The sequence below is a fragment of the Astyanax mexicanus genome, chromosome 12 (assembly GCF_023375975.1).
Source record: "Astyanax mexicanus isolate ESR-SI-001 chromosome 12, AstMex3_surface, whole genome shotgun sequence".
In the NCBI taxonomy this organism is placed as follows: Eukaryota; Metazoa; Chordata; class Actinopteri; order Characiformes; family Acestrorhamphidae; genus Astyanax; species Astyanax mexicanus.
Genome location: NC_064419.1, coordinates 8,522,885 through 8,537,103, shown reverse-complemented (window position 1 = coordinate 8,537,103; position 14,219 = coordinate 8,522,885). Strand labels below are relative to the sequence as shown.

Here is a 14,219-nt window from a genome sequence, read left to right as displayed (position 1 = left end):
CCTTTACCAAACTAAATTGTGCTTGCTTACCAAACTTATAAAAATCAGAAGGAGTTCTGAAAAAATGTCTGAGAGATGGATGCTGTTGTAGGTTTTCTGCAGAGATAAGACTGACACTGTACCAGTCCAGTGCGTGTTACCAGCATTAGCTTAGCATCTCCTGTTGTAAACTAAAGAAACACACATCAGGTACCTAATATTTTCGATCAACTGGGCCTGGGGTCAGAGATCAGTTCTGATCAGTCTGATTATTCACTAAGCTTTCCCTTTAAGGAACTGTTTTCCAGAGCTGCTGTTTTTAGAGTAGCGCTGAATCTCCTCAGTTCAGAACTGTCTGCCGCTTCCCGTCCTCCTGCCACTCCTGTCGTCTGCAGCGTGTTTGCGGGACGGCGTTAGTTTTAGACCCTCCGGGGTGAGTTTCAGTCATGAGGGAGAGTCCAATGCAGAGCGGCACGGCGTGTTCCAGAATACCGGCACGACCAGACGCTTCAATGACATTCATTTGCACTGATGCTATTAGAGAGAAATGTCATCCGAAGAGAAGAAGGCAGAGCGGGACAGCGCTCCCAGCCTGTTCTCCTCATGCAGAACCAGAACCACCAACACATCTGCTGCACACTGACGCTTACAGCACCAACATTCTGCACAGTGCTCATATGTAGTTTCCATATTCCCATTCATTATGTTTATGTGGGTTAATAACAGAGGTGAAAAGTAATGAATTACATTTACTCAAATTACTGTAATTGAGCAGATTTTATGAGTAATTTGTAATTTTACTTTTACTCAAGTACATTTTGAGACAAATAATTTACTTCACTACATTGGAAAACTCCCCGTTACTTAGTAAAAAATTTAATGCTGGGAAAAAAAAAACAAAAAAAATTGTCTGAATAAAAAAAAAAATGCGTTTTGTTCTCCATGGCAGCGCAGCTGAACTTTTTTCCAGCAGTGTTTATTACAGTTAGCGGGAGAGACGCTGTGTAAATCAGCTGTGTTCGGGGGAACCGGTGTTCTGTCGAGTTATGCTACCCATCGATATGTGCTTCTTTACGGCACTGCGCATGCGCCAACCAACAGTTTTTTTGTATGATTTCATGTTTTTCATGATAATTCCTAAAGTTTTTATTGGAAACATTAAACAATCTGCTTAAATGTAAAATAAAAACATGTAAATAGCAGTTAAAGCAAAGCAATGGCAAGTTAAAAAATAATAATGACCTGTAAAACTATAAAAATACGGTTTATAGTCACCTATATGACCATAACTTTTTAACAGTAAAGAAAAAAAATGGATCATAGAAACCTATGCCACTTCTTCTTGAAAATGTTTTATGAAGTATTATTATTTGCAATAATAATTCATTAAAAATATTTAATTTATGATTTGTTTTTACTTTTTTACATCAAATAATTAAAAGTAACTATGAAACTTTTACTCAAAGTACATTTTAAATTTAAATTTTTCCACCTCTGGTTAATAATGGTCATTAATTTCAACTGAATTTAAAAACTGCTGTAGGACTTAAGAGGCCATCGTATGGTACATGGTATTTGGTGTTTTAACAATTAAACAATTAATTTTTTTTTTTTATAGACTGCTTTTCACTTTTCTGTGATATGGACCCTTTTGACCCTTTAAAAGACAAGTTAATTTCTCTGTAGTCTCTGTCATGTTCAGTCATGAAAATGAAACAAATGTGAAACTGTTTAATACTTTATAGCAATCTATAAAAGGTGTAGTTTAATGTTCAGATATATTTATGGTTATGCAATTATATGTTAACTGTGTGATCAAAATATGTGTGTTTGAACATATACTAACTATTAAATAACTGTTACTGTGTAAGGTATACAATATTAAAATGTTTCAGTGTGTTACAGTACGGATGTTGTGTAACTATTCTGAAGCGTTAGCACTTGACAGTATAGATGCGTTGTTTTAGTTATAATGCAGTGTTACAGGACTGATGCTGTGTGCAACAGTAGTGATGCAGTATTACAGGACTGATGCGTGCAACAATAGTGATGCAGTATTACAGGACTGATGCTGTTTGCAACAGTAGTGATGCAGTATTACAGGACTGATGCTGTGTGCAACAGTAGTGATGCAGTACTACAGGACTGATGCTGTGTGCAACAGTAGTGATGCAGTACTACAGGACTGATGCTGTGTGCAACAGAAGTGATGCAGTATTACAGGACTGATGCTGTGTGCAACAGTAGTGATTCAGTATTACAGGACTGATGATGTGTGCAACAGTAGTGATGCAGTATTACTGGACTGATGCTGTGTGCAACAGTAGTGATGCAGTATTACAGGAATGATGCGTGCAACAGTAGTAATGCAGTGTTACAGGACTGGTGCACTGTGTGACAGTAGTGATGCAGAGTTACATTTATAATTTAACCACATTTAAGTGGTGAAGCAGTGTTTTGGTACAGATGCAGTATGTTACCATGGTGATGCAGTATGTGACATTACTGAAGCTGCATAAGAGAGAAGTGCTGCAGTGTGTCAGCAGTGATGTTAAAGTTAAATCCAGTGTGTTACAGTAGTGATGCAGTGTTACGGTGCTGATGTATTATGAGACAGTAGGGACAAAGTCCTACAGGACTGATGCAGTGTGTGACACAATTCAGTGTTACTGTAATAATGCAGTGTATTATGGTAGTGTTACAGGGTTTCAGGTTGTGATGTAGTGTGAGACAGTAGCGATGTGTTACAGGACTGATGCAGTATATGAGAGTAGTGATGCAGTGTTTTTAGGACTTGTGTAGTATGAGACAGTAGTGATGCAGTGTTGCAGGTCTGATGTAGTATGAGACAGTAGTGATGTAGTGTTACAGGACTGATGCAGTATATGAGAGTAGTGATGCAGTGTTTTTAGGACTGGTGTAGTATGAGAGAGTAGTGATGAAGTCTTACAGGACTTATGTAGTATAAGACAGTAGTGATGTAGTGGTACAGTAGGGCTACAGTGTTACAGTAGTGATGCAGTGTTACAGTAGTGATGCAGTGTTACAGTAGTGCTACAGTCGTACAAGAGTGATGCACTGTTACAGTAGTGCTGCAGTGTTACAGGAGTGCTACAGTGTTACAGTAGTGATGTAGTGTTACAGTAGTGCTACAGTCGTACAGGAATGCTACACTGTTACATTGTTAGTGATAAAGTCTTACAGGACTAATGTAGTATGAGACAGTAGTGATGTAATGCTACAGGACTGATCCAGTGTGTAACAGTAGAGATGCAGTGTTCCAGGAATTATGTAGAATGAGGAATTAGTGTTACAGTGTTACAACACTAATGCAGTGTTACATCAGTGCTATATTGTAACAAGACTGATGCAGTGTGTGCCAGTAGTGATGTAGTGTTACAGGACTTGTGTAGTATGAGACAGTAGTGTTACAGTGTTACAACACTAATGTCGTGTTTCAGTAGTGCTATAGTGTAACAGTACTGGTGTGTTACAGGGTTACAACACTAATGCAGTGTTACAGCAGTGCTATATTGTAACAGGACTGATGCAGTGTGTGCCAGTAATGCTATAGTGTAACATGACTGGTGTAGTATGAGACAATAGTGTTACAGTGTTACAATACTAATGCAGTGTTACAGCAGCGCTATATTGTAACAGGACTGATACAGTGTGTGCCAGTAGTGCTATAGTGTAACAGGACTGGTGTAGTATGAGACAGTAGTTTTACAGTGTTATAACACTAATGCAGTGTTACAGCAGCGCTATATTGTAACAAGACTGATGCAGTGTGTGCCAGTAGTGCTATAGTGTAACAGGACTGGTGTAGTATGAGACAGTAGTATTGCAGTGTTACAACACTAATGCAGTGTTACAGTAGTGCTATAGTGTAACAGGACTGGTGTAGAATGAGAGAGTAGTGTTACAGTGTTACAATACTAATGCAGTGTTGTAGTCGTGCAATTGTGTAACAGGACTGGTGTAGTATGAGACAGTAGTGCTATAGTGTAACAGGACTGCTGTAGTATGAGACAGTAGTGTTACAGTGTTACAACACTAATGCAGTGTTACAGTAGTGCTATAGTGTAACAGGACTGGTGTAGTATGAGACAAAAGTGTTACACTGTTTCAGGACTGATGCAGTGTGTGACTAAATGCATGCATTGTGTTACGGTAGTGCTACAGTGTAACAGGACTGATTTAATGTAATGTTATAAGGATGTCTCGTGTAGTCAGACTGTAGTGTGAAGCTGGTCTGATCTGTCTTCTTGTCTTTTGTTAAGAAACAGTTTCGAATGAACTAACGTCTCTCTTTTTGTGTCTCTTACAGGAATCCTCATATTCATTTGCACTGAAATGCCTTATCAGCCTTTCCACTCTAATTCTCCTCGGTCTGATTATTATGTATCATGCACGAGAAATTCAGGTAAGTGGCCGAGTCAGCTCTGGAGGCAATTAGAGAGAGAGAGAGAGAGAGAGAGAGAGAGATGGAAGGAGAAGTTTAATAGATTATGCTATTGGCTCTCATGCCAAATCCTAATGACTTGAAGTATTACCAAAAATAAATGTAGTGGCTATTGTAGCTCCTGGTGCCCGCTCTGCAGTGTCACTGCCATTCTGCTAAACCATTAAGCTTCTTATGGAGAGCAGGGGGTTTGATATATAATGTCATTGTACCTAGAGCTAATAGGAATTAGCTGATGGCTAATAGGAGGCATAATGCAATAAAGGTCTGCCAGTCATTGGCATGTGAGCGTTATTTAATGGCGGAGAATGCCATTTGTAAACATGTTCACTAAACAGATGATAAACTGCAGTCCCTAATTACACACTGCATTGTGTAGGCGTTCCCGGATACACTCCACACAGTGTCAGAGGGCACAAACAGAACTGCTACGGTTCTGCTAATTAGTTTAAAAATGCATTCAGGTACCTTAAAATAATAATGACGTAACATTATACTGATACACGTACTGTACCTGTCAAAAGTTTGGGCACACATTAAATTCAGTGTTTTTTTTTTTTATTATTTAAATTTTACATTAGATTAATACAAAAAATAAAAGTCATCCAAACTATAAAGAAAAACATAAGGAATTATTCAGTGAACCAGAACATGTTTTATATTTTAGGTTCTTCAAAGTAGCACCTCTTGCTCAGATGACAGTTTGGCACATCTTGGCTGGATTTTTTCAGTCAGCTTTATGAGGTAGGGTCACCTGGAATTCAGGCTTTCAGTTAACAGCTGTGCTAAACTCGCCAAGAGTTAATTCCTTGAATTTCTCTTCTAATGTAATAATCCATATTATAGCAAGAACTACTCGACTATCCTCAAGTGCAGTCCATCAAAAGGCCATCAAAAATGTTATGATGAAACTGGCTCTCATCGGGCTTGCCCCAGGAAAAGAAAAGAAAGAATTTCCTCTGTAGTACAGGATAAGTTCATCTGAGTTTCCAGCCTCAGAATCTGCAAATTAACAGCTCCCCAGATAAGTGCACCTAAATGCTTCACAGAGTATTTTGGTTTGTTAAACACTTTCAAGTTACTACATGATTCCTTATGTGTTCTTTTATAGTCTGGATGACTTCAGTATTGATTTGCGTTGTAGGAAAAATACATATGTAACTTGGCTTGGTAACTATAAGCCAAATATAGTGTACACATATCCAAAAATAGACTAAATAAAAATAAAATACCTAGCTTGTCAAGTCAGTGTAGAAGAGAAGTGCTACCAATAGAAAATATTTTTTTGAAGAAATGGGTGCAACTTAAAATATATACATTATCTCATTAGCTTTGTAACTCTTGTAAATAAACTTCATTAAATACATTGAAAATATTTAGTTTAAAAAAAGGAAACTGGTATATGTGACTGTCTGAGTGATTGAAGGTACAGTGTTGAACCGTGTCCTGTCCATGTCTTTCCACAGCTGTTCATGGTGGATAACGGAGCGGACGACTGGCGGATAGCCATGACCTACGAGCGGATACTGTTCATCGTCCTGGAGCTGCTGGTGTGTGCCATTCACCCTATCCCGGGACACTACGTCTTCACGTGGACGGCGCGTCTGGCCTTCACGTATGCACCGTCCGTGGCGGACGCGGACGTGGACATTATCCTGTCCATCCCCATGTTCCTGCGGCTCTACCTGATCGGCCGGGTCATGCTGCTCCACAGCAAGTTGTTCACGGACGCTTCGTCGCGCAGCATCGGCGCCCTCAACAAGATCAACTTCAACACGCGCTTCGTCATGAAGACCCTGATGACCATCTGCCCGGGCACCGTCCTGCTGGTCTTCAGCATCTCGTCCTGGATCATAGCGGCCTGGACAGTGCGGGTGTGCGAAAGGTGAGGCGGACGGCGGGCGGCGCCGCGTCCACAGGGTTTTTTTTATTGTTCATATTTTACGGTGCACATTGTTCATTGTTGTGTTTTTTGCCCCCCCTCCCCCTACCCCTCCCACCCCCCACCCTACATTGCTGCTGGATAGGGGTCCAAAGTGAGTCTGTGTGTTTTGTTTTGATTTTTTTCATCCGTGGAAAAGTGGAAAAGCTGTCAAATCCGGCCCATGACTTTTACCGAGCTTCGTCTGGCCTGTCCGGATGGGTCGCTCGAGGTGGCCCATTCTGCGGAACAGCAATCATGCATTCCTTCCCCAGTGCATTGCATTGCTGACATGCTGGAGATCCCAAAGTCTTTGAATGAGTCATTTATTCTTAATTTTTTATCCATAATTTTTTATTCTTTTCTTTCCTTTCTCTGTGCTGGTCTGTGTTCAGAGCGGTCCAAAACGTTACGCTAATTTTAATTTTAATTTACTGTCTGTTATGGTTTGGATTTTGGGATTTTCACTGATCCGACGCCATGTGAGAACATGGTTGTCCTCATGCTCATGGTTCTGTCTTTTTCGTTCCCCGAGGCCCTTTTTTATCTGTTTGACCTTTGACTTGTGCTGACTTGCTGATCTGGCTGGGGGAATACATTTGGCCCATATCTCGGGGGAAGGTGAAGGCCCGGCAGGCTAACGCTCGTAGCTTAGCTTAGCTTATCCGGACCCCAAAGGTGGATGAGGGCGCCAGAGCTAAAGTAATCGGGTGACGCCAAGCCTCGTGGCTAATCTCTGCACACACTTCCCCTTCTCTTTTCCCCAGATTATGATCCAAACCACCTGCTCTCCTCACCCACCATTCCATACCATTCAGCTGGCTGCCGTAAGGTGTAAGGGGTATGGTTGTTAGCTGGCATGACGTATTCCCCTCACAGAGAGCCATGTTTCTGTATGAACTGACTGAACACTTGGGCCTGTAATTATGTTTTGCTTGTATTTTGCTCTTGTTGTTGTCATTGTTGTCGTTATTCAGCGCGGTTTTGTCAGTTTCAGGATTAAAAACACTCTGTGATGCACGGTTTAGCCTGTAAGCATATTTGTGTGTTATGCAGATTTGTTAGCCAAATAGCATGATTTTATATGATTAATGTTTGTTAATTATAGTTTATGTTTTAGTATCAGACTGTAGCTAAGATACTCTAAGATAATAGCTGTTTAAGTTAATATGCTTAATTTGCCAGTGTTACTATGTTAATGCATTAATGTGTTTTATAACCATTTATATATATATATATATATATATATATATATATATATATATATATATATATATATATATATATATATTTAAGTGCATCCACTGAATGTGTCTTAGTTGTTGAAGCCAAAGTAATTAATTTTGTATAACTAGCAAATCTAACGTGTTTAATATGCAAAACTTTTTTATTAACTTTGTGCTTAAACCCTCATAGCTGTTTAAGCTAATGTGCTAATTTGCCTTCAAATTGTTTATATTTCTGCATAAATATGAACAGATTTTCTAAAGTTCTAAAAGTAGATGAAGAGAACAATTAGACAAAAATATTACTCTTGGAAAATGATCCAAAATTACATATTCGTGAGTGGCAAAAGTAAGTAAACCTTTGATTTCAGTATCTGGTATTCAGATTCAGAATATAATTCCGAATTTATGGTTCCGTCAATCAAAACATAATTCAAAATGTATGGTTCCATCAATGAATGCAAACTATCCTGGCCCAGATGCAGCAAAACAGTGATCATTATACTACCACCACCATGTTTTACATATGGGATAAGGTTATTATGCTGAAATGCAGTGTTTTCCTTTCTCCAAACATAGCGCTTTTTAATTAAAGTTTAAAGTTTAAAGTTCTATTTTGGTATCCACAAAACATTCTTCCAATAGCCTTGTGGCTTGTCTATGTGATCTTTAGCAAACTGCAGGCGGGCAGCAGTGTTCCTTTTTGGAAAGCAGTAGCTTTCTTGCTGCAACCCTTTCGTGCACATAGTTGTTTAGTGTTCTCCTGATGGTGGACTTAAGAGCATTAACTTTAACCAATGTGAGAGCGGCCTTCAGTTGCTTTGAAGTTACCCTGGGGTCTTTAAGACCTCGCCTACTTTTACGTACCTTGCTCTTGGAGTGATCTATGTTGGTCAACCATTTCTCTGGAGGGTAACAATGATCTTAAATTTGCTTTGTTTGGAAACATCTGAATAATCTGTCTGAATATGAATTGTTGAAGTTTAAACGCTTTAGATATGGTTTTGTAACCTTTTACAGCCTGATGAGCATAATACCTATTTTTTCTGATGTCCTTAGACATTTCTTTTGTTCATGACAAATTGGCTTCCACAAAAATGCATTGTGAAGAGCAGACTTTAATAGATCCCTGTTCTTGTCATACCATTGATTGAAAACACCTGACTTTAATTTTATCTTCAAACCAACTACTAATCTTAGAGTTTGACATACTTTTGCCACTCACAAATATGTAATATGGATATAATATATTCCTCAAAAAATAAATGACCAAGTATTATATTTTTGTCTCATTTGTTTAACTGGGTTCTCATTATCTAATTTTAGGACTTATTTTAGGTCATATATAAGCAAAAATCTAGAAAATTTTAGCGGGTTCACAAACATTCAAGCACCACTGTTCGTAAGATGATACACTTAATTCAGGCTATGTCAGCCATTTGCTAATGTGCCTAATATGAGTTAGCCATTGACGCTAATATACTTATGCTGTGTTTTATTTACTCTGGATGTTTGAGCTGGAAATGTTGTCACGCTCGAGTTGACTGCGTTCCAGTTAAACATTCTGATTTTAAAACATTTACAAAAACAGTTAACCAAAGACTTTAGAATTTAGTCTTAATAATCAAATAATTTATTTGATTAATTTAATCAAATAAACTCATTATTTGTAACAGTACTACTTTAAGTATAAGGTTAGCGTTGTTAACATTGAACCAGGTTAGCATTTCTTAGCATTGAACCATGTTAGTACTGTTAGCATTGTAGCAGGTTAGCATTTCTTAGCATTGAACTAGGTTAGCATTTGTTAGCATTGAACCAGGTTAGCATTTGTTAGCATTGAACCAGGTTAGCATTTCTTTGCATTGAACCAGGTTAGCATTTGTTAGCATTGAACCAGGTTAACATTTGTTAGCATTGAACCAGGTTAACATTTGTTAGCATTGAACCAGGTCAGCATTTCTTAGCATTGAACCAGGTTAGCATTTCTTAGCATTGAACCAGGTTAGCATTTCTTAGCATTGAACCAGGTTAATATTTCTTAGCATTGAACCAGGTTAGCATTTATCAGCATTGAACCATGATAGTACTGTTAGCATTGAACCATGTTAGTACTGTTAGCATTGAACCAGGTTAGCATTTGTTAGCATTAAATCCGGTTAGCATTGTTAGTAAACAGCACAGAAACATGCACAGATAGTACAGTACTGTGTGTAGGACTGATTTATTGGGACAATAAATAGAAGTGATAATAAACAATACAATACTACTGCTTTTACTACTGCTGATGTGGGGGTTGGCCATTTAGCAAAATGCTAAAAATGCATAAGCTATATGTGTACATAACTGTAGTAATTCAGTGTAATGTGTTTAATGTGTGCTCTGTCTTTTTGGGGAATTCACTAATGTGCTTAATTTGGGTAATCTTTATAAACTCGTGCACTAATAAGCTTTAGTTATTAAGGCTAATATGCTTAATATGGGCTAGATTTATAAGCCAGTGCACTAATGTGCTTAATATGGGCTGGCAGTATAAGCTCTTCCACTTAATACACACAAATATACTTAATATACTTTAGTTATTAAGCAAATATCATTAATTTGGGATAACTTGTGAAACTAATATGTTTATTATGTGGATAATTTGTGTTTTTAAGCTGGTGCTAAGCTGTAGGCTAATGTGCTTATTTCATGTAAGTTAATATGCACTGGCTTTTTATGCAGATGTTTTTAAAATACTCTAAACTGACCTTAACATATTTTATGATACTTTTTTAACCTAAAAGCAACAGTGCTTTAGAGTAGGAAGGTTTGTTTTTGAGAGCAAACCTAGTAAAATCCCTGCAGAAAAATCCAAAATTAAGATTTAATATGGTTAAGGTGGTTGAAAAGCTAGTAAACCAGATAAAAACATTCCGTATGCTTAGAGATTTCAAGATAACAATTTTTGTTTGAACAATATATTGTCTCAGAAATAATGACAATAAATAATGTTACTGTCATTTTAAGGACATTTTATGCCACTAATATATGATAGCATGATTTTTAAACAAAGTCAGTGTATATGTTTATGCTTGGAAAACATATTGGTTAATATTTAGGGATGCAACAAATATTCGACAACCAAAATACAAAAAAAAAAAATACTTTTTTTAAATGATGAAATTCGTAATCAGTATCAGTTTGTTAATGTAGCTATGATGAAAAATGATTAAGAAAATCATGTCCGAAATTTGGTATATAGCTTTCAAGCTACTGTTTACCTTTCTTATACTATTAAGATAAACACAATTGAAATCTTATTTATACATTGATATGATGTATTTTTTGTACATATGCTAGTAAGTTAGCTGGAGTAAGCTAGCTTAACCAGTTCCTACCCTGTGTTCACACTGGTAGGCGAACAAAAGTCGCTTGTGTTGCTCAGTGTTCATCTCTTGTGGGTGTGTTTAAAGCTCTTCACCTGTAACAAGTGGGTGTGTATCGGCATGTTCGGTTAGCATGCTGGGAAACTACCTATCGAGCTATCTACTTCTTAATTCCAAGCTTTATTTTTCTTCAGACTGTCCTGTATTTGAGCAAAACTGCATCATATAAAACAGAAAGAGCAGAAACAGCAGTTATAACAGCAGTTATAATGAATGAAGTATGGGAGGAATATAAATTTCACAAAACACAAGCCAAAGACCTCAAACTTTTGTGTCTGTGATTAGTCAGAAGAATCTGATCGGTCAATTGGTGTAGCATGTCACTTCTTTATAATTAATTTGCAGTTGAAGTTGAAAAACTCTGTTTGTTGCTTGCCGTCAGAGTTGCCAGGTCCAACAAAAATATCCAACCCAAAATCAGTCTAAAACCGGCACTTCAGAAGCTTAATCTAGCCCAAAATATATGTCTGACACACGTTTGAAAAATGGCAAAACATCAGAGTGTATAACTATTTGTTTATAAGAGATTTATTATCAGTATTGACATTTATCTTAAAGTTAAAAACAATAAAGTTAAAATAAGTTTGAATCAGTTTTATTAGTTATTAGTTTATTTTAACAGTTGTACATCCCAATCAAAAATATTTAATAGTAACATAATTAGCAACAAAAATGACGCTTACTTTCTTGTTTCTGTTCTTGCCCCTCCTGAACTCTCTTCTTTCTTCTAAAGCATTTTCTGCCCCCTCTCTCTCTCTCTCTCTCTCTCTCTCTCTTTTTTCATGCTGTCCCTTATATTATGTTCTCCTGTTTTTTCATTTTTAAAAGTAGACCAAAAAACACACCCCCAAACCTGAATGTTCACCAGCGACTGGATTTTCAAACAAGCCCAATTAGACAGGAAAACCGCAAACCTGGCAACTCTGCTTGTCGTTCTGTCGCTTTTTGCTTTTTGAGATGATGCAGCTAAAAAATCACCCTCTCCCATAGGAAATGAATGGTCGCCTGTTGCTCTGTCGCCTGCCAGTGTAAACACAGGGTTAACCAGCACATAATATGATTCATTTGATTTTGGTTATGCTGATCAAGCATCTAGGTTTTTGCTCTTCATCCTGCCAAACCAGTTGGTCAAGCTTGGTCATACTAGTTGTCTAGCTTGGTGAGGTGGATTATGTTGGTAGACCAGCTAAACCATCAAATTTAACAAAACATAAACTAGCTTAACCAGCTTGAATTCGCCTTGCTCTTTTTTCCAGCAGGGATATTATTTTAGATTGTGCTTTAAACTAGGCCTATTAGCAAACACTATATAGAACTATATATGATTTAATATATAACAGTATAGTTTGATACTGTAATGAAGGCGAAATATATTAACTTAAATATCATAGTATAAAAAAACACACTGTAAAATGTATACAGTCTGAGTTAGAAAAGTTAACTTTTTATCTAATCAGAACAGTGGGATCTAACGACAGAGTACAACACTGCCATCTAGTGGATGGGGTTTAAACAAAACACTACATGAACCACTGTCTAACACTTATCTTTACATGTAAGATAATTCAAATAATAAAAAATCTCTATTTATTAAAATAGCCAATACAGTATTGCAAAACAAAATAGTGCAATATGATGAAATATCCACACTTTTTTGCACTCTAATTTTAAACATGTTGAGATGTGCAGATTTGCTCAGGGCTGCAGTACAGCAAGCTAAGTGACTGTGCTAAGTAGCAGTCTGTTGGCTGGCAGGGTAGGTGGGGGGGTTTATAGTAGGAATGAAAGCCGCTGTGTCAGCACCTCAGGGACCCTGGGGCATGGCAGCGTTCCCTAGGCCCTGACCCAGAACGGCAAGCGTTTCGGCCCTGTCTTAAATCACAGGTCGGCGGGGCAGTACCAGCCTCTTTTAATAGCACTCAACTTAATGAGTCCTCCGTTTAATTCACGGCACAGAAGCAAGACACTCTGTGATTGATTAATAGGAACATAAGTACACTGTACTGTACTACGCTGCCATCAGCACACACACACACACACACACATTATCTGATCTCACTCGTCCAGACTAATACTCTAATACTCAAAAAGTAGAAGAGCATACGACTATTCATGAACGTTTTAATACTGTATACTATTCAGATGTGATAATAACTATAATTAGTAGAAATTAATGATAAATTAATTATCTTTTTACAGCAAATTCTTTTTCCATAAAATCTGATACAGAAATGGCAAAATAGAAGCTCAGAGTTTATAAACTGTGGGGCTGCGATGATGAACAATAATAAACTGTAGAGTTGTGAAGGTAAAATATGTGATGAGTTTATGAAGTGTAAGGTTTGTGATAAAAAAAAGTGTAGAAACTGTAGAGGTTGTGATAATTCAAAGTTTATAACATGTAGGGATGTGATGATGAAGAGTTCATACACTGCTGGATTGTGATGATGAGTTTATGAACTACAGTGCTGTGATGAGTTTTGAAATGTATGGTTCTTAAAATGATGAATGCATAAACTAATGATGAAGAGTTTAAAAATTGTAGAGGCTGTAATGCATTTATGAAATGTAGACTTGGTATGAACAGTTCAGATACTGGAGGAGTTGGAATGTGTTTATAAAATGTTGGAGTCCTAATAAGGAGTTGTAAACTGTAGGGATTAAACGTTTACATGCTGTTGTTGTAATTATTTTTAAACTGTTGGAGTACTGATGAAAGTATGAAACTATGGAGAAGTAATAAGGAATTTATAAAGTATAGTATTGTGATGAAGCATTTAAATAAATGTAGAAGACATGATGATGCAGTGCTTATAAACTGTTTGTAAATGGTAGGGATGTGATGAGTACATAAACTGCATAGTTGTGATGAGGAAGAGTTCATAAACTAAAGGAGTTGTGTTAATAAGTTCATAATCTGTAGGGTTATGAAGAAGTTTATAGAAGAGTTTATAAACTGTACAGTTGTGATGGAGAGAAGTTAATAATCTATATTGGTTTGTGATAAACTGTGGGAATGTAATAAAGAGTTTGTAAACAATGGGGCTGTGATGATGAACAGTATGAGCTGTAGGGTTGTAATGAAGAGTTTGTAAAATGTAGAGCTTTGATAGTGAGGAGTTTATAAGCTGTAGAAGTGTGATTGTGAGGAGTTTATAAACTGTAGAATTGTGATTGTGAGGAGTTTATAAACTGTAGAA

The 14,219-nt window shown here is 37.2% G+C and overlaps 1 protein-coding gene across 3 annotated transcripts in view; it reads left to right on the top strand.

Annotated features, from left to right (window-relative positions):
* Nucleotides 1–14,219, top strand: part of kcnn1b (potassium intermediate/small conductance calcium-activated channel, subfamily N, member 1b) — a 79,238-nt gene that overhangs the window by 42,404 nt on the left and 22,615 nt on the right. For all 3 annotated transcript variants that reach the window (XM_049485908.1, XM_049485909.1, XM_049485910.1), the window contains 2 exons: nucleotides 4,310–4,405; nucleotides 5,911–6,329. In XM_049485908.1, the coding sequence (XP_049341865.1) occupies nucleotides 4,310–4,405; nucleotides 5,911–6,329 (515 nt within the window). The remainder of the gene's footprint in view (nucleotides 1–4,309; nucleotides 4,406–5,910; nucleotides 6,330–14,219) is intronic.